This window comes from Artemia sp. Qi Xiang Cuo, chromosome 6 (genome assembly GCF_049724085.1).
Source record: "Artemia sp. Qi Xiang Cuo chromosome 6, ASM4972408v1, whole genome shotgun sequence".
Lineage (NCBI taxonomy): Eukaryota > Metazoa > Arthropoda > Branchiopoda > Anostraca > Artemiidae > Artemia > Artemia sp. Qi Xiang Cuo.
Genome location: NC_142799.1, coordinates 8,266,749 through 8,289,095, shown reverse-complemented (window position 1 = coordinate 8,289,095; position 22,347 = coordinate 8,266,749). Strand labels below are relative to the sequence as shown.

General features: G+C 35.6%; 1 protein-coding gene across 1 annotated transcript in view; it reads left to right on the top strand.

The window, feature by feature from the left end:
* LOC148950830 (putative gustatory receptor 28b) overlaps positions 1 to 19,581 on the top strand; it is a 51,637-nt gene extending 32,056 nt beyond the window's left edge. The window contains exon 3 of the mRNA XM_089090031.1: positions 19,442 to 19,581. Coding sequence (XP_088946157.1) covers positions 19,442 to 19,501 — 60 coding nt within the window. The 3' untranslated portion in view covers positions 19,502 to 19,581. The remainder of the gene's footprint in view (positions 1 to 19,441) is intronic.
* The last annotated feature ends 2,766 nt before the right edge of the window (positions 19,582 to 22,347 follow it).

Here is a 22,347-nt window from a genome sequence, read left to right as displayed (position 1 = left end):
CTCAAATAAGATCTGATCCTCTTATTCGACAGGAAGCTCCAGGTCCCCGAACGTCCTCCCCGAGGCTCTAAAAAAGGACACTACAGTGCTTACTCATGTAAACATACAACTAGAACGATTATGATTTTTTTAAATAAGTGAAATAATTCTTACTTCTCATAGAAAATGAAATCTTTTTTCCACAGATAAATGAAATAGCACTGTTGTTTGATAAAGAAACATCTGAATTTACAGGACCATTTTTATCATCACCAATGGAGTTCAGAGACGAATCTACATTAGTTGTAGATAATATGGAATGGCAAGGGGTTTCCTTAACGATGTTTTTTTGGGGACATAGCTAGCCTAGATGATTTTACTTGTGATAGCGATGTGATAGACGACATGGACTTGGTAGATAGAATTATGCGTGGACATTTAGATGGTATCGCTAAAATATCCGAACCGGGTCTTCATAAAACAAATACACTACAGGATAATATAGGCTGGTTCGATTGATTGTCCATGAACATCTCGGAATTTGTACTAGGGGACCACGCGTCAGAAGCAAACGCTGAGGTCGGGCATACCAGGTGTATTGACAATTCTATGTCACCCCCACCATTCTGCTTATTGATACAGCATAAACAATGCAATGTATTGAACCTAACTTTCCTGAGAACACTTTTGACGACAATTTTACTATTAACGAATTGAATCCTGTACAAATAGGCGCAGGATATGAAAATAGTGCTATGTCCTCGGAATTACGTGAATTTTATTTGTTAGAGTCTGCTCTAAGTCACACACAAACATATAGGGTAGATTTTAACCCTCCCGAGGAAAACGTGGTTGACGGGAGCATTATTTTAACTGACCCTGTGAATGTTCTCCATAGCTACATCGGCAGAATTCGAGCGCAAATTGAAATTCAGATTCAGAAATGGGGGGGGTCAAGGGTCGATTAAAGCATGAGCTAATCAAAAAGTTTATTTACAAAAGGGGACATCTGAGGATATTTTTTATTTTCATTTTTCAACTGGTAAACAGACTTTTTACCAATCTCTAAACAAATTCAAGGACAACTTTTCTAACTGGGTAAATAAACTAACATCAACTTTGGACAGGTTTAATGAGAGAGGAAGTGGGTCCACAATTTAATACCTTGAACGCATGGACCTGAAAATTATTATATTTAAAAAAAAACTTTATTTTATGAGCGTTAGGTAATCTACAACTAAATTATCACCCGGAGTTGCCAACCACCAAGGGAGTTCATGGTTTGAAATTGTCAACGGAACTGCAATGTTTCCAGTTCATGTTTTTAACGGAAGCTCTTGAGACATTAAATAATGAGCCATCGGTAACTAATCTTAATAACCTTGCTAGCAACCGCGGGGAAAAATTCCCGAGAGTAAATTTTGATTGTTTAGAGGGGAAGTATCGGGTGTCATTGAAAGAAATAAGCATGTTCGAGAAAGCATATGAAAATCTTGGGGTGGGGGTGGTTGTTCTCCAGTATGACACTGAATTTGTAGATGGGGGAAAAAACCAAATAAAAAAAGTGGTTATGTATTCAGTGAGGACACTGATGGTGGAAAATGATAAAAATTGGGTTTGGATTATTTACGCGCCTCCCAAAGATGTAAATTCCTATGGTCATTTTTTCCCCGTTATAGCAATAAGTCGACTCTTACCTCAAGGTGTGAAGAAAGGGAAACGTCAATATTGCCAAATTTGCCTTTCCCAATTTCGAAATGAACAAACATTCTCAGATCACATGAACAATTGCAAAATTCATGGGAATCAACGAATTGAAATGCCGGCAGAAGGCAAAGATATTTTACAATTTAAAAATTTCCAAAATTCCCTGCTACAAGTTGATAAAATATCTTTAGACAGTGAAACAAGACTGTTTGAGATATCAAACCTATCAAGGCCAAATAGAGTCAAGGAACACAAACTAGTTGCATTTTTCAATATACACGCCCTTCACTATTCCAACAATAAAAAGTAGCTGGAAAAGTTTTTTTGGCTGTGGATGAGGAGGGCAGCATGGAAAAGCTATTGGTATCTTTAAGAAAAACAGCAAACGGCGCAATTTCACGATTGCGTCGCACCAACTACCCAATGACATTGTCAGATAAAGAGCAACTGGCGCTAAAAAAAGGGGACAATTTGCTAGGTTTGTAGAGGTGTTCTTGCCCCAAAAGACGCGGTCCAGGACCACGATCACCTTATTGACCCAAATTCAACGAGAAAAAGTAACTTTCGGGGGTGGGCTCACAATTCAAGTAATTTAAAAATTAAACAGCAACTTTTTCTTCCGGTTTTTATACATAGCTCTAAGTATAATCTAAAGTATATGCTACCTACATTGCTACATCTTCAAAGAAATGGATCAGCGGATAATGATGCATGGGTGATAAACAGCTTTACCTACTAAATCAAGCCTAAGTCAGCAGAAAAGCAGCTTGTTTTGGAATTCATGTGAAAATTTGTTGAATTCGAAATACACGAATAAAATTAGCTATTTAGATTCCTACAGTTTTTTCACTAAAACATTGAGTGAATTAATTCAGGTGCAGAAAAACGATGACGGTTGCAATGCTTTCCCCCTTCTCAAGCAACAATTTCCAAATGATTTATATGATTTGTTGACGGTCAAGGGCATATATCCTTATGATTATTATTGTTCCATGTCGAGATTTTCCGAGGAAACTATTTCTTCGATTGAATCGTTTTACGACAGTCTACATGTTCGTATTTGCACCTCTCATGAAGACAGTTTTTCTAAAAAAGTTTGGGAAGAGGAAGGGCTTAAAAATGGGTTTGGCAGTTACAAGCTTTATTTGTAGAGTGACGTGTTAACTGTTTGAAATTAAGTGTAAACATATAAATAAAGTCTATTAAGACTTTAATTTTGATTTAGGCTATTATTTTTCATCTCATCATCTAGTGATGGATCTCATCCTAAGAATTAGTGGTGAAAAATTGGGCTAATCACAGACATTGATCAGCACCTGTTCATAGAAAAATAAATGAGGGGTGGATTTTTTTTTCATAGGTATTTTATATTGGAAACTGATCCAACAGGAGAGAAGATGGAGAAAAAATTGGATTCTGTTTTCCTTGATATTACTTATCTCTACCCCTTAGCCATATCCCATTATGTACTATCTTGCGGTGACTAAAAATGGCTCATCGACCCTAAAGCTCCCCATTTCCCCAACATTGGCGACAGTGTTGAGGGGAATGGGCCGGTTGGATGGTTTTTTGAAATTGATGGGGAGATACCAGTCGAGCATCATGATTCAGTAAAGGATTTTGTTTTCCCATAAATCAATAGACCTGTGACTAGTGACTCTTTGAGTCCTCACAACAGGAGTTTAGTTGAGGAGGACGGATTGCATTGGGCCACTTCAAAAGCAAAACTTATTGCTGACCTTCTGCTGAAAAAAAACATAGTTGTAAATCATGAGAATTTAAAATGAATAGGCAACAACGATTTCAACGTCATAAAGGTTCACAGAGCACTCCAGTTTAGTCAAAACCCCTATCTGAAAACGTTTGTTGACACTTTTGTCAACATACGTTCTGCAGCGCAGACGAAAGCCGAAAAAGAAATTTATAAACTCATTTTGTATTCGGCTTTCGGCAAAATGTGTGAGAGTGTTCGCAATAGGAATCGTTGTGACGTCGTGACCGATCCCGAACAATGTACTCGAATTATTGCCGATCCAAATTACACTTCCTTCACAATCATTGGCCCGGACATGGTACTATTGAATAGGAAAAAAAGACGCATTGTCTTGAATAAAAGTATTACTGCAAGCAGTGCTATCTTGGAGATCTCTAAAAAGCTCATGTTGGAATTCTACTACAATGTGGCTAGGGTACAGTGGCCGGAAAAGGGGCAAGTAGAGGTCTGCTACGGGGACACGGATTATCTACTGTTAAAAGTAAAAACCCCAAATTTAATTGATGATTTGGCGCACGGTGAAATTATCAGCTCACCAATTGGGGGGGGTCTTTACCCAGAGCTAGTGAAACGTCGGGCGCAAAATCAGCTTTTCTTTTTTAAGTCAGAAATGGGAAGCGACTTGATTTCCCATGGTATGTTTGTAGGTCCGAAGGTGTACTTTATACAGACACATGACGAGGAAATCAAGAAACGTTGCAAAGGAGTGCCCACGCGCTATGTGGATAAGAATTTCGGCATGGACATTTATAGGAATTGCATTGTTCAAAATACAATTCCACGAGCCAAATTGGTGGCAATTCGTTCTCTCAACAACAGAAACTTTACTGTAAATGTAGAAAAAATTGCCATGAGTACCATCTCCGACAAGCTCTATGTTTGTCAAGACGGTGTGACAACCCTCCCCCTTGGACACTATTTAACTTCAGACCGGGCCGAATGTGTTATCCATAGGGAAAGTCTCGGTTTGAATAAAGTCCTGTAAATTTTTTCCTAAAACCTTTGGGGGGGCCTCGCGGCCTTTGGGGGGGGGGGGGGCTCGCGGCCCGAGGGGGGGCGCACTGCCACTATCAAAGTTATCTTTTTTTTTACTTAGAGCAGATTTTTTTTTGTAAATGTTTCATTGAAATTAAAAAAAGCGATATTTTTTCAAGTGCTTTAATTCAATGTTGTATTTTTTCTCTATAAATAAACAAAAAAAAAGTGAATTTATTTAAGTATTTTTTCTCTCTGTGTGCCCATATAAATGCTGTATTTTTTTTATAAATAAATTTAAAAAAAGGGTATTTTTTCATATTTAATGTGCTTTTTTTTTAAGTATTGTTACTTTTTTTTATGCATATAATAAAAGAAAATATGATTCTTTATTCGTCTTCTTCTTGAACAGAATGTTAGAAAAATATATTAGTCATTAGACAACCATAGTCTAGGTTTATTTGTCCCGGTAAACTGTTCAAGGAAAAATATATCAATTCAAAACATCATTCAGATCGTTTCAGTGTAGGCCGTCAATGTCGGGCAAAACAATACTCTTAACTAAAATAATTAAAAATTGTGATAAAATGCTCGTGGAAAAGCCAAAAAAATATTCTATTGTCATAGTATTTGGCAGGAGGCATATGATAAAATAAAAGTAATTGCTGCCATAACAGGTTCGGTGACGATACAGTTAATACCAGGGCTTGACACTTCCAGCTTTTTTGAACTAAAAACTTGGCTGATCATAAACAATCTTGCTGAATCTATGGAGCAATGGTCCCAGCAAATGTTACAACTGTTCACTGTTCCCTCTCATCATGAACAGATTTCCATTACTCTGGTTCTACACACTCTCTTTCATCAGAGCAAATTAATGCGAACACTTGCTTTAAACTGCACCTAATATATCATCAACAGAGTTGTTCGTGATTCTCGCTTACTAATGAAGTTCAATAAACAGATCCATCCAGGAGTCCCTAAATTTATGCTCTCAGCATACAATCACGCAACTAATAAACCACACGGTTATATCCTATTGGATCTTAATCAAAATACACCCGAGGATCTACGTGTAGTCACAGATATTTTCGACAATGAAATTACAATATATCTCCCTGTGTAAACAATAAAGACCTAGTAGTCAATATAATAACACTGAAGAAAATTCATGAAAATACACATATAGTTTCAGTTAGAAGCACTTCCGAACCTTCGCCTAGAAAATCCATACTCAAACATGGTATTGACAATGATTTCATTAATCTAATTTCTGAACTTTGTTTAAATTTGACCGAGGGTAATGTTCAACTGCCAGAAGTAGTTAAGCAACAGGCAAAGCAACATCGTTCCATTGTACGAACAGGGGCCTCTAAAAAGAAAGGAAAGAATTTTAAAAGGAAACGACTTCTTCAGGCGGGCGGTAGCTTTTTCACACTTTTCATGCCAATAATTGCCGAACTTGTAAACAGTTTTCTCTAGATGGCAAAACCCTATAAATTGACTCCAATAGAACTCGCTCTCTCACCCGTGGAACACTTTGAGAACAATCTGAGTAAATTCCTTGACAATGAAAGTATTGAGGATGATAAAAACTGCTTTTATTTCAAGATGCACTTCGCCGAGTGGACAAACCCAAGTCCCATCGATCGAAGCCCACTGCTGCTGCCGATACTGATCGCAAAAAAGAATCATCTCCTCAAGAGTCTACTGCTGCTGTAACACAATTAAAGATGGTGTATTTGAATTCATTTTTTTTTAAAATTGGAAATCTAATGCAGAGCAAATTGCTTGAAAAAAGAACGTAAAAACTAGCCCATATCTTGAAAAGTGATAAACATAAAATTCCGGTTGAGAGCAACGGGAAAGGAATTACTATTTGTGGTAAGAGCTTTAATCTAGTTAATTTATTCTAAGACAAGCTTACAAATTGTAAAGGACTATTATTAGTTGACACGCATCTATACAACTTTCTAAATACAATAAACTTCCCAAAAAGTATTATTAGCAATAGAGAATTTCTAAAAAAATTAAATGAACGTTCTTCATCATTATTATCGACAACAACATTTAAACCATTAAAATATGAAGTAGAAGAAGAAGACGATTTTAAATCACTTTTAGAAAATACTAGCACACCACTGATAGCGAGACAAAAGCAAAAACGTATCATATCAACGTCACCATTACCTCCACCATCAACAGCCAGCACACGAAAGGTTAGCGGTCGCAACACAACGTGATTACATCAAAAATGGTTGAATTTCTGAAGGATATTTGTGGAAATTTTGGCTAGGCTGGGAGTTTAAGGTTCTCAGTCACTCTTATCGAAGTCATTGGTTTTTAAACTAGAACTGCGAATGACAATCTGCAAAATGAATGAAGTAAAACTTTGCAGAGGGATCCTAGAATTCATGCTAGTAAATATTAAAAAACTAAACCCTTTTTCCCAGTCCATATAATGCAAGCAGATCTCCTGACTCTTTATCATTTTTTAAAACATCACAATACACCATACAAGTACATTGTACATGCAATCAGTGTTTTTTGTAGCTATGCATATACAATTGCATTGCGATCAAAGAAAGGTGTTGAAGTTGCTCAGGGCATTGAAAGTATTCTCTAACATGATTCATATAAATAAATTTAAACGGATCGCGGTAGTGAATTTTTTAATCAACATTTTGAAAAAGTACGAAAGAAACATATTACATTGCTCCATCCTATTCACAGTCCTATAAGAGCCTTATTTGACGAACTATTGATAAGAACTATTTTAATTCTAATTTAAAGATATTTTATATTGAAAAATATATCCACTTTTATTCATAATCTTGATAAAATCATGTTAATTTATAATCAACGACCTCATCGATCATTGTCCAACTCTACGCCAACGGAAGTTCACCATTCTGATCATTATACAATTGACACCTTTCATACGCAATAGTCCAATTAATCAATTGTCAAGATGAAAAATATATTCTATGGCGGTGATACCCTTCTAGTTATTAGGGAAGGGTATTTTTATGAGAGTTAGACTAACTATCGATCCCCCAAGCTGAAATATTCTGCAAAAATCCTGGAAACTAAGCCCATTACTTTTGATAAGCATGGTACCAAAGACGAAGAGATTCTTAGCGGATTTTATGACCGTGAATTATAAAACGTTAAAAATAATAGCGACATCTACCAATTTGAAAAGACATTAAAGACAGTTAGTCACAGTGGTAAGAGACAGGTACTTTTATGAGGTCTTGGTTAACGTTGTTATTTTTATTCTTGTATCAGTGATATAGATATTCCCAATGCCTCGGTTTTTCTCCGCAATAATCATGTGCAATGCTTCCATTTCGTTCAAACGCGACTTGACTACAGCAAGATGCGGTTAGACAAAACTCTCCCCCGCCATCTAATTTGACGGTGAACATGAGTGGCTCTCGTTGATTGTATTATCGAAAATACCTATGAAATCCTGAGAAAGAACCGTGTGTATTATATAAAATTTATACCATTTCATTGGACTATTAAAGGGCTGAACTACATCGACTAAGCATGGGTCGAAGCATCTAAAAATAGTGAATATACCCAAGCTGAATTAAAATATATCGAATACGATAGTATGACTGATTTGTGTCGTATAGTCAATAAAAAAATCTCGCATCTCATAAACAGTAAATTCCATTTTTATTATTCATTTGAACTTGGTAAGATTTACATTATTACACCTGTTGAAACTGAAATAATTATCCTCAATGATACTTTGAGAGACATTCTCGGCTTTAGCCAGAATATTATCAATAAGAAAAATGGTTACACTGTTTACGGGATGGCTTTAGTTTTTTTTGCTGATCATCCACCTAGTATTGACTCGGACTCTTTCATATTTCTATATGTATTCTTTGCGATAACATCGAAAGTCGGTAATTCAAATATCCCCCTCCTATTTATTCTTGAACGAACAACAACGCATGAACTTTTTTATTATTACAATATAAAGCATCTTCAGTATGTTCATGTAAACACTTCGTATTTGGAACTCTTCCAGTTAACACTAAGAAGTAAATTGGGCAAACCTCCAGTAATAACGAAAGGCTTAGCAGTGATTAAACATCATTTTCGACCCATAGTGAACAACAAAACAAACACGTAAGATGAACTCTATGACAATTCGATATCTCTGTCACAATACGAAGTACTATGCTGGTTCTTTGAGTCCACGTCAAACAGGCACCTAATTGGACTACTACAAAGGGTGTACTACAATGTCTGGCTATGGTCTTGGTATCTGGTTTGCTAGGCTATTTCGTTCTGCACTACCCCTTGCCAGAAAATATCTTGTACCTGCTGCAGCAAATTTTGCTGCCTCCACACTACAGGACTGGGGGTCGGGCAAGAATTTCAAGCAGAGTGTTAATGAAAATATTAGATCTTCAGCAAGAGCCGTTGGTGTGCAACTAAAATCTCGACAAAATGGGGAGGGATTGAAAAGGATGGTTTCGCTTCATTCACTCAATCAGTCTCTAACCTATCAGGAATCAACGAACATCAACAATGTCTTTGAGAACTAAAACAACGAAGAAAAATAAGCAGAATAAGAAGAAGAAGAAAAAGATTGTTAGATAAAAGAAGGATTTCTCCTCTTAATATGAAATATATCCCCAAAAATGCCGCATATCAATCAAGATGTTCTTCATTGAATTTATACAATGTTGGAAATTGTAATGTCAGTGTCAATTATAGGTATTTTGAACAACTTCACCCCCAACAACCCCTCTTGGAGAACCTACACTTTAAAATATTTTCAAATGAAGACTATTTCATTGATTTTTTGTCAACATTTATTGATTTAAATATTGTGGTGAAGAAAAAGTTAGATAATACAATTCCAAATGTCGGCGATGGTCTCTCCTACGAGAACTGTATTATTAATAACCTATTAATAAAAATCAATTTATTTATTAATTGTACTTTGATGAGCACTAGTAATAATTTATCATACTGTGCAAGCTAAACATAATGTATGATGATCACTTCAAAGGCATACAAGGAGTTGAGAGGACAGTCATTAGGCTATGAAAATCAATCAGATGTTGATACTAATGGTGAATTGACTACCGTAGTGACCCAGGAGTATCATCTGGATGGAAAATTAAATCATGAGATATTCAATATATCCCAATGGCTACCCCCAAATGTCAAAATTGACATAAAGTTACAGCTGGCCCCAACGAATTTCATTTTGAGAAAAACACTTCCTGCAGCACCCGATGCAAATCTCATTATAGCATCGGCATTCTCCACGTCCAAAAACAACAGGATATGACCTCGGTTGCATTGGCATCGGAAAAGAAAAAAGATAATGGTAACACTATTAAACTTCATGTCCCCCATACGATCACCAATCAACATCAGATTGCAACCGTCTTTCGTAACTATAGCGATTCATCCTTTATCTATGGACAAATCACATCAAAATTGGCTTTGGCCTTTGTGAAGAGGGGCAGTGCCGTTGGATCCTGGACTGAATCCCCCCACGATTTTAATTTTTTCGGTCTATCTAGCCTTGTGTGCAAAGTAAATGTTATTCCACTGTACACTCTATCATTTGACAAAAAAACATATAGAATTCTGTACGAGTTGACCATGCAATCCCTAGATCATGACTCTCAACTATTTGAAAATGGAATAACCGAATCAATATTTTCAAAAATCATGGGGTTATTGTTTTGGACTTGTCAAGGACTAAAGATATAAGCATAGTACGAACAGAGATTGTGCGTTTAGAATGTACATTTGCCAATGCTCTGAATGAGAGTATCACACTAATATCATTAATTCAATTTGAAACCTATTAAGAATTAACACCCGAAGGCAGTGCTCTACTAGACTTTGCTCCATGAACACAAACCAAATAATCAACGTATTTAGCATGAATCCATACACATCCCAATGCAAGTCCTATTGCATACTTTCGGAATTCATTGAAAAAATTCCAAGTGTTAACAATACCCTAATCATTGTTAATAGCAGTCCATCGACTTTGAAGACCGGCCATTGGCTATGCATCTTTCAAACAGCAAAGAATATTGAATTTTTTTATCCTCTTGGCTTAACGTATATATTCTACATTCCGAACATCAGCAACTTTATTGAAAGTAGTGGGAAAACCATTATTCAAAATCAACAAAGAGTACAGGATTTAACGACTAAGACATGTGGCTTTCATACACTACTCTTTTTCATGTTCAGATGTCCTGGCTATAGCTACTAGCAGTTTCTCAACATCTAAGTTGTCTTACTTCGATTTAACGACTTTCTACAGAAGATAATATTTACAATCTTATTTAATATTGACTTTGGTACCCAAATAATGAAATGTTCAAAACTGCGTTTGAAATTGCTTATTGTTAAAAAAAAATTTATATACATGATAAAATGACTTTTCTATTCTTTAGATTGCATCCACTGCTAGGTATTTGTCAACAACAACTAGTGCAGGGAGATTATCTGAATTCACAGTGTACTGATCCTCATGTAGTGCAAAGTCAGGGTCACATTTTCAACAGTAGAGCGTTATTTCACTCTTGTCATATCTCTTTGTATAGTCAATGATACTATTCGCATTCATTCTATAGAATTCATATATTTCAATTTGCTTATTTGAAGCAATTTCACAAACAGTGTCCTCAAGTGTCGAATCACATTCCTTCACTACCCAATAAAAATCAATGGGATCATAATCGTAGCCCCCATTATCTTCACAGAGATGAACCAAATACCTTATTCTTCTGTTGTCCTAGCAGTTGAATGGTTGACCCGATTCCTCTTCTGAGCACAACCCAAAACCACGACGATACCAATCTCGTAGCAATAGACTACAATCATGTTTAGCATTTCTTTCCAATCACACTAGCATATCTATTTCCCCACTACTTTCATATATCATAGTTACAATTGGAGCATAGGCAGCCCCGAGAATGAGAGTCACACACCTCTTCCACACAGGAATTACAACCTTTAATTAGTACTGCATATCCTCTATGCAATTTACACGGGTTGTATAATCTACACTTTTCATTATACTCATCAATCATTGTGCAATTCTCACTTGATGACCAGCAGCCCAGTGTGTACATACATAACGGACATGCATGGAACATTTTGTCATGTGTTGACACTATCACTGCCAAAATGAAACTGAGCTACCAACACCGAAAAATTGTCAGAGATATAGAGAGAGAGGAGTAAATCATCCTTGAGCACCATCTTTCTGATGAAAAAAAAAGTCCTAAATTTATAAACTAATGTTTAAAAGCATATCCACAATATTATTTTGTCGTCTCGTAATCAATATATCAATAAATTGTGTAAATGCAATTGGACCACGATGTTGAAGCTTCATGCAATAGTCTAATGATGGAGAATCAGTTTTCATTATATTGACAAGCATTCCCCGAGAAAATGTCTTCCTTTGAATAGACAGCTATAGAAAATCGTCATCTAGAATCAAACGTTTTTCCATAAGAACTAGATTCCCCATTTTTCGCTCTTTCTCGAATCTATCCATTTTTTTTTTTTTTTTTTTTTGGTCCTAACACTCTCACGATCAAATTCAGACTAACCAGAATTTTTTCTAATCTAAAAAATATACGCTAGTCTACTATAGAAAGAAAAAAAACCATTGATTTAGAAACAATTTTATTGAAAATAATTACAATAATAATATTCACTGATGTATTTTGTTCTCATCAATATATTTCGATAAAACATCTAATGCTGACCGAAGTTTATTTATATGGAGAATATTCACTTTTCCAGCAAAACATAGCTGCTCCTCCTGTTTAAATTTTCTTAAAGATATCATGTATCTTGCATACATAGTATCCCATTCAAGACATAGTCTACAGCCAGCGGTTATTTCCACAGCCACATTGGGTACTCGTATATCGTTGCTGCTGTTGTCAGCTCTTTCATTAATCTCCAAAAATTTAAATGCACCACTCATTTTTTATCCACTAATATGTTCTCAAATAAACTATTTTCTTTTAATTCAATTCTCTTTCTAATATGAATTATCAAGAAAACTATTCATTTTATTCAAATCTCCATCACCAATCAAGTTAGACTCACTGTCTTTGAAAAGGTGTAGAGACGTACACAAATAACGTAAAAATTCCTATAGCTTCAAGCAAATAACAAAGGAAGGAACATAAAAGACCCCAAATTGCAGAGGAAAGAACTCAAGAACCCCAAATTCATAGGTACATGCTCTGGAAAGGTGCCATGGAACGTAAAGGCCCAGAAACTTATAGTTGACCCAGAAACTTGTCTGCTTGGCCCAGAAACATGTCTGGTTGGCCTGGAAACTTGTCTGGTAGGTTTTGTATAATTCCATATTCAATTGACAACATTAGCAATATTCAGTCTGGTAATCTGCCATGGAAAGGTGCCAGGGAACGTAAAGTGGGCAAATAACACAGGATGGAACATAAAGTGGTAGAAGTATAACATTGATTACTACTTTCCCCATGGGCTGTAGGGGGTCATTTTATCTATGAAGGCATAGGGTCTTTCAACTGTGTTGAGCGAAAAAGCTATCTCAAAATTTTGATAAGAAGATATTCGGAAAAAAGTGGAGTAAGAGGGGGCATAGTTGCCCTCCAATTTTTTGGCCACTTAAAAATGGCACTAGAAATTTTCATTTCCGTTAGAATGAGCCCTCTACCGATGTTCTATGCCCACTGGGTCGATACAATCATCCGTAAAAAAAATAAAAAAAAAACACGCGTCCGTAATCTTTCTTCTGGTAAAAAATTAAAAATTCAACATTTTTGCAGATATGAGCTTAACACCTCTTCAGTAGGATTCTTTGATATGCTGAATCTGATGGTGTGATTTTCATTAAAATTCTATGACTTCAAAGGGGTCTTTCTCCCTGTTTCGAAAATCAGAAAAAAATTCTCAGGCTCGTAACTTTTGATGGGTAAGACAAACTTAATGAAACTTATATATTTGGAATCAGTATAATAAGCCAATTCTTTTGATATTTCTATTGGTATCAACATTCTTTTCTTATAGTTTCAATTACTATTGGTCTGGGTCGCTCCTTACTTACATTTCGTTACTACGAACATTTTGATTAACCATCAAAATCCAAACAGAGATCATTGGAATATTGGTCGTTTTTTCTGCGTTACCAAAAGTATTGGATTCATAGAACTTAACAGTTTTATGAAATGGGATTAATCAAACAGAAAAGGTTTTTTCAACTAAAGTAAGGAGCAAGTTTTAAACTTAAAACAAATATAAATTACTCTCGATATAAGAGGGACTTCCCCCTTCTCAACACCTTGCTCATTAAGCAAAAGTTTTTTAGTGCTGTGAAAAGCCTTTTTTTTCAATTTCAAATTGTCTGAAAGAATTTGGACAAAAGCCAAACTTCAGTAAAGAGTAAGAAGCTAAGGAGGAGACAGCCCCCTTCATATACAAAATAATTTGTTCAAATAGGTTTAAAATCTGTTCCTTGCTTTCAGTTGAAAAGCTCTTTTTATTTAACTTCTGATTGTTTTCCAAATCATATCTAGCCCTAACCAAGATATAATTTGAGGTACTGGTCCCTCAAATCCCTGGTTAATTGCTTTTAAAATGTGTAAATCAATAATTGTACGTCGACTAGCACCGTCCTACGTTTAAATTTACAATTCCAATGTTGGATAAAATTTGAATATACTTTAAAATTGGCGATGGGCTGATTAATTTTGGTAAAAAGTCCTTGTTAATATTACTACTAAAGAATTTCGGTGGATGAAAAGGAGTATTATTGTTTGTATGGAGGAAAGTTCTGTGAGACTTTTGATCTTCTTCATAGCTGAAGCCATCTCACAACCTCTACAATAGGATTTTCTTATTGATAAATACATTACATACATTTGTTTAAATGCATTGAAGTACTTCATATAAATAGAAAGAGAAAAATATTACCATTTAAAATTGCTGAAAACTAAGCTCCTAGAAGCATTTGTCAATCCAAAGAAATTTCCTGGCTGGGCTGATGATGGCCTGCCTTGATTTTTCCACCTGTCTGCTGGTAGATATGGGAATGTATCATTTTAGGTGTATAGTAAAATATTTTAATTAACTCCTAGTCCCCCTAACTCTTTCAACATTTATCTAAAGCCTCGTGCAGATGGATATTATGTTTAATTTTTTTTTTTTTCGTAATTCAATTTTTTTAATATCTGAATTTATAAGGGATTGAATTTATAAGTTATAGGGGGAGAATTGTCCTGTTATGAAAGAGGTACATTTTTACATGACCGGTTTAAAATCAAAACGTGGTATCTATGCAGGCAGGATGATTTTGAGTATCTCTACTTCTTCTGTAAACTATTCTAAAGCATAGGAAATTGCACAGAGAAAAGTCTAGGTATGTTATAATCTACGGAAGCAACAAATCTTTCTGTAATTTTGGTTTGAGTTTGATTTTCTTTTAAGATTAAATCCATAATAATTAATTATATATATTATTGGTTAAATAAAACTAATCTCTTTGATAGGAATCCTTGTCGTTTAAAATTTACTGTATTTTGTTTCATTTTGCAAGCAATTTAATTTTTCTTTTTATTTGAGAGGTTTTTCTAAAAGTATTTAAGAAAAAAAAACTTATTCCTATGAAAACATATCCTGAAATATATTTCCTGTCACCCAGCCACCACTATCATTTTGGCATCTGCCCCCCCCCCTGGAAAATTTTCTGCCGACGCCCTTGATAGTTTTTATTGGGATGTCAGGTTTTAGATTGAATAAAAAGGCATTTTCATCTATAGATAAGCTATTTTTGGCTACAGACTTAACCATTTGTCTGTTATGAAGACAAAGAATAAAAATTTATATTCCCATGTAAAGTAAATACACACAATTTCCCTTATTTTTCACTTCAAGTTATTTATAATTTTCATTGGCTGTCTGTTTTCAAGTAGAATGAAAGCATAGTTTTTTATTTTTTTGACTATATGTTTCCCATTTGTGTAAAATTAAGCTTTCAATAAACAGACATATGAAAATGTAAGGTAAAGAGACGTATTTTTTTCTTACTTTTTCTTCAAGTTCTTTACGTTTTGCATAATTTTCAGGTAGAACGAAAGCCTATTATTTCACAGCCATACTAACTTTGACAAAAGGTTTTAATAATTATATACTATTTAGCTTTTAATAGGGAAGCATATGAGCATGCAATCAGAAAACGGAATATCTTCAAGGAATTACTACATTGAGTAAGCTAAATTACTCCAAAGGTGTCATTTACGTCTGTCGAGGTAGTTTTATTCAGAATATTTACTTTGCTAAAATTCAGAATAAGTTTGCTTTCTAAGCAAACTTAGAAAAAGATAGCCAATCATTTCCGAATTTTTTTTGTTTACTACTTCAGGATAAGGTAACTGATTTCTCGTCAACAGTTGGTTCATACTGCCAAATGGCCAATTGGAAACAAAAGGTTTTCAATGGCTCATGATGGCTAAACCTGTAGGCAAAATTACTGTATCTATGCAAAACCATCGTGCATTCTTTTTAAAATTTAACACTCCATTGAGAACTATAAAGGACTTGATGAGCAAAGTAACTAAAATTTGTTTATTCACAAACAAACAGAATTCCATGGGACCGTTGTTTCAAGTTTCTGATTGGTGGTAGAGTTTCTAAAACCCTACATAAATATTCATTCGGTTTACAGTGTGAAAGCGGACTGGTCCATAATAGTGATACTGGTTGGTTACATTTCTAAGTAACTTTGAGACGTGTGGACCATGTCTACAATCCTGACGTTGGTACGCAGCTGCTCATGGCTGCCTAAAATGGGATACATCTCCTCGCCTGAAACACATCTCAAATGGCTGCATATCAATCTGAAGCCATCTAATTGTAAGGACTGTTTCTTCAAAGCCATCATTTTGTTCCTTCAAGTTGAGGTTCAAAAGATGTATCATACCTGGTGATTTATTGAGTTAGCCCTAATGAACATGTTGCAAGAAAGCTCTGCAAAAATGAGCCTTGTATGTCTTCCATAGTTAGAATAGAGATAATGCCACTTTCTATTTGTTAGTTGTTTTAAATTATTTTCTTTAAAGGTTCTTTTTTTTATTTTAATATAGCTGTTCTCATTGACTCTAAGCAGCAAAGCGTTGTTCTAATTTCTAATGGAAAAAAATATTAAAACTGATAAGCCAATCCATCTACTTTATTTTTTTGTTGACATTCATGTTTTTCCGATTGAGATTCATCAATTGTTTACTAATAAACGATTTAAATCGAACTAGATGATCTAATTACCTTTATTTTGATGAATAAGCTAAACTAGGTTAACCATGCTAGGTTGCAGGGTAAGTCAAGCTCTAATAGAATTTGGTGCAACAAAGTGATGTCACAACACGAATTCGGTCTGACGCATAGGGTTGAAAGAAAAAATTTCTGATTACTTAGCTTCAAGAAGATAAGACTTCTTTGAGCACCCCTTTAAATAGAGATATATTCTATATATATATATATATATATATATATATATATATATATATATATATATATATATATATATATATATATATATATATATACAAGGGCTATTCAGAAACTAGGGAACGTTTCCGTCTGACACCGCTAGACACGCGGCGATCACGTATGTTTTGGTATGCGCGTGCTCGTAGCTTCAGTCGGCATCCAGTCGTGAGAACGAGAACATCTCCGCGCTGCCCGTTTGCCCCATATTCCAATTTAAAAGGTACGCTGCAATTTCAAATCCCGCCTGTTGTGAAGTGCGGTCCGTAATAGGGTTTTTGTTAGCAAAAACCGATAGAAATTCATCTACAACTGTGCGAAGTGTATGCCAATGACGTAGTGAATGAAAGTTCAATGCGAAAATGGTGTATCCGGTTTAAAAATGGCCGAACCAACGTGCATGATGAAGAGAGGAGTGGACGCCCGAGCACTGTGACAGACGATCTTCTCGCCGAAGTTGATGAGAGGATTCGTGAGACTCATTCAAATGGGAGATTTTCCCACATCCACCCTACAGTCCGGACCTAGCACCGAGTGATTTTCACTTGTTCCCGAAGATGAAGAACTGGCTAGCGACACAGCGTTTTGAGGACGACGACGAGCTCCGGTGGCTCCACTGAGTGGCTGAGATCACAGGCGGTGGATTTCTATGAGGAAGGAATTTCGAAGCCTGTACACCACAACGATAAGTTCCTTAATTTGTTTGGTGACTATGTAGAAAAGTAGCATTTTAGTCACTCTTTCAGATGTATATAATAAAATATTTTTCCTGTACCCAGTTTTGTTTTATAACAAAACGTTCCCTAGTTTCTGAATAGCCCTCGTATATATATATATATATATATATATATATATATATATATATATATATATATATATATATATATATATATATATATATATATATATATATATATATATATATATATATATATATATATATATATATATATATATATATATATATATATATATATATATATATATATATATATATATATATATATATATATATATTCAATTTGCACAGATATAGGAAGCTAAGAATATTTTAAACGAGATTAATTTTATTTAGTTTCCCCGGTCGGTGAAGCTTATTTTTGTTTTTGATTCAAAACAGATGCGAACCAAATTTTCACCCTATGGAAACGGTTCTCACTAAAATTGAACTTTCAGTGCCCTGGGTAGCAAGGCCGTAGCCTACCCTCGATTATTTTTCTGGGGGGTGGGGGGGGGGCGGCTACACAAAAAAAACGCATAAAAAATTTGTTTGTATCCATTTTGTTACGTTTTTACAATACAGACAAACATTTTTTGGGGGGAGGGAGGAGGGGGTACGGCCTTGCTGGCTAGTGACGTTTGGAATCCATGATCGAGGTAGCTATTTGCTCATATCAAGATAAAAGAACATCTTAAGCATGAATAATAGGGGGCTAATGTCGGTACCATACTAAAGCTAACAACTAAAACAGGGAATAGTAGCATCTTTCTGAATATAAAGAGATAATAAGCTCCAAGTGCTCCTTAGAAACTGTCTCAGCTAAGTGATTTTGCATCTCCAGCAGGTTTTTTTATTCGATGCCAGGGAACGGGAGAAATATTTCCTGTTTCGTTTGTTTTTTTTTTTGTTTTTTTTTAATTATAACAACCAAGGACACACAAACAAAAATTTTTTTCATTTTTTATTAATTTGTTTTATTTTCTTGGAGGGCAAGGGTGCAGCTAGAATACCATGAAATATTTTTTCCAATGTTTCTTCCATCTAGATTCTGAAGCTTTCCTATTACACCGGGCTTAGCAAGTAATGGCTCCACCAGGGGCGAATCTCCGGCATTTTTATTGGGGGTTGGCAAGAGGGGTCTATATCTAGATGGTCAAAGGCCATGGGATGTATAATATTTTTTTTTCACATTATTGGGGGGCAACTGCCCCCCCCCCTTGTCACCCCGAAACGACGCCCCTGGGCTCCACTACTACCCTTTCCATGTGTATGTAATATGTTGCTACCTAAATAATTCTGTTGACGTCCTTGGGCTCTGAAATTATTAATCAGCATCTCTAACTTTTTTATACCTTTAAATTTCTTGGGTTTCGAAATTAGTAGGTCGCTGCCCTCACTTTATCAAAAAGTCCGTGGTACTGAACTTTAAATACAGAGGGACGTTGCTCAATAGTAACCGAAACTCAAGCGTGATGACCGAAGTTTTGAGGGGGAAGGTGAACCCCCTTCATATACGTAATAATTAGTGTTCATATTAAGTTTTAATGTTCCTTCTCACTTTCAGTTGATTTTTTTTGTAATTAATATAAAGAAAGACAACCCGTGCAACGAATAACTGCCTTTAGTTGTGCCGTATGTGGACACTCCTTTGCTGTCGTAACATCTGGCCCTTGACGTGAAATTTACTCTTGTCATAACCCAGCTTTAGCTCAGATATGCATATTTTTTTTCAGGTTGCATCAATCCTTGCCACCTATGTCATCGTGCTGATGCAATTCAAGAACAGCGACTAGCACTGCAAAACAGACAGTTAAAATATGTTTGATGTGTGGTGCTTATTGTAATAATACAATATGACTATAAATATTATGTCTTTAAACAACCAATAAGTGTGTATACTTGACTTAACTTAAGTTCGTCCGTCCTTGAAGGTCGTCTTTGGGCCTCTTTCTTCGTAATGGCTTCTGTATGCCTCGCGGTCTTCTGCTAGGCAAAGAAGGTCTGAGAGGCGGTGAGGTCTGAAGTTTTCCTTCCGCCTCTTTGGGGAACGACCAGTGGACAAGAGCCGTGAATTTGGCATTCGAAGATCATTTTCGGGAGACGGGATTGACTCATCCGTTGTACGTGACCGAGCCATTGAAGCTGCTGGAGTTTGACTTTCTCACCATTTATCTTTTTTAAACAACAAAAAAACTTTAGCGTAAAGAGCGAGGCGCTGAGGAGGGGACAGCCCCTTTCATATACGGAATAATTTCTGTTCGTTTTCAGTTTTAACATTGTTCCTTACTTTCAGTTAAAAAAACTTGTTTTGTTTTTTTATTATTTAATCATGAAAAGATCTAAAGTATTTAAGGTAGTGTATGAATTTTTTTTTTTGCAAAAAAAAAAAATTAAAATCCAATTACTAACAATAAGTCACTACACCATCAAGCCACCTGAGGTCGAAACTGCTACGTTTTATTAAGAAAATATCTGAAAATGCTTAAAGTATTTATGAGTGGCTTTAAAATAATAATACTATTACTGCAAAAGCTTGATAGCTAGAGTTGAAAGATATTTTTGGCTTACAATGGAACTCTTATTGGAGAATATAACATGCAACATTCAAAACCCTAGTATCTGCTGATACTACTACCATTAGTACTAGCAACTCACTGTACCATCAAGCCACTTGAGGTCGACACATCTACATGTTATAATGAACGTATTGAAAGTGTTTAAGGTATTTTATGAATGCTTGGCAAAAAAAAACCCATAAGAATACAAATACTACTAGCAAGTCACTGCACCATCAAGTCGCCTGAGGTCAAAACTGCTATGTTTTTTCAAGAAAATGCTTAAAGTATTGTATGTGTGGCTTGCAAACAAAAAAAAAACTCGAAAATATTATTACTACAAAAGCTTAATAGCTAGTATCCTAGGGATAGATGGTATCCTAGCCTAGGTAAATTTGGTGTAGGAAAAGAAAACAGTAATGGCTAGAGACTGTTGCAATTTTGTAGGCATAACAGTTTAGTTATGACCAATGTGGTCTTTGGTCATAAAATGGCCCGTAAGCTAACATGGTATTCACGTGACTGTAAGACATCAAACCTCATTGATTATGCTATTGTAAACCGGACTGACAGAATCAATACAGGATACTAGGGTATATACTATGGTGCTATGGTATGTAGGTACTATGGTCTATCCGATACTATGGAACAAGATACTATGGTATATAGCTGTTAATGATGCTAAAAGTAAAGATCATCATCTGGTAGTGTCTAGGAATAATTTAAAGCTGAAATTTTGGAAGGGTAACTACCTCCCGGGAAGTTATGAAGTTGGTAGACTCCTGGATGAGAATTTGAGAGAAACTTTCCAGGAACAGTTAAAAACTAAACTGAAGAGTTTAAAATCTGACAACATGGAAGACGAATGGAATAATTTTAGGAAAACAATTTGTTGAAGTCGGTGAAGGTGTCTTAGGGAAGAAAGGTGATAAGAGTGAGTGTGTTAATACTACTACTACTACTACTAGTAACTCACCGCAGCACCAAGCTGCCTGAGGCCAACACAGCTACGCACGCTCCTCCTCCACCCCAATCTATTCAAAGCCTCCCTTTTTACACCCGCCCACGAAGTTCCCATTTCCTTTAAATCTTTCTTTATGACGTCCTCCCACCCCAGAAACATACTAATTCTAGAAAATTGTCCATTTATCAGACTCCCATTCAAATGTTTTATGGTTTACGAGCCTATGTCTTCAAGGGTCACCAATTCTCGAACAGGACTAGAGCTTACCACAATATCTCCAGCCTGCAGGTGCACCGAAAAGGTTAAGGCAACTTTTTGCAGAGGCCGTTGTTAATAGATCTGGATCTTACGCCCTGCCACAGGTGTCCTCCTATAGAGGATCCTCCCGCGATGGTGTTCTACATCACCATGCAATTTAACCCATTACTGGGAGAAGGTTTGTAACTCATGGGACTTGCGGACAAACCAGTGGACCCTTTTGAGTGTTCATTTGAGGGGCCTTCTTCCTCCTCCGCCTGTATTTATGACCCCAGGCGAGGGTGCCCCAGTTTCAATTATTGACCTCCAGGGACAAGGTCCCCCCCCCTTTGTCCGTGCCTCCTATGGAGGTACCCTACATATCTGTAGAGCGTTCCCCTATCGCCACCTGGGGACACGCTGAATGCCCTGGGGGAGGCCAGGAACATAAAAATGAAATTAATTAAAAATATTATGGTTCCTTTAAACATGGAAAATGGTATAGTATTCTGTATGACTTTTTAAATATCAAATTATTATAGGGAAGTATGAACAAAGTTATACAGAAGACTTTTTGGTTTTCTTATTTAGTATAACTCAACATTAGATTGTAAAACTAACGTCTAGGCAAATTTATTGATTTACTTTATCATTAGCCTGTAAAACTAATGTAAAAACTAATGTAAAACTAATGTGTAGCCTGTTTTATTTATTTACTTCAACATTAGCTTGTATAACTAATGTAAAAAACTAATGTTAAACTAATGTAAAACTAATATAAAGCTAATATCTAGCCTAATTTATTTATTTACTTCAACATTAGCTTGTAAAACTAATGTAGAGCCTAATTTATTGATTTACTTCAACATTGAGGGGCCTTCTT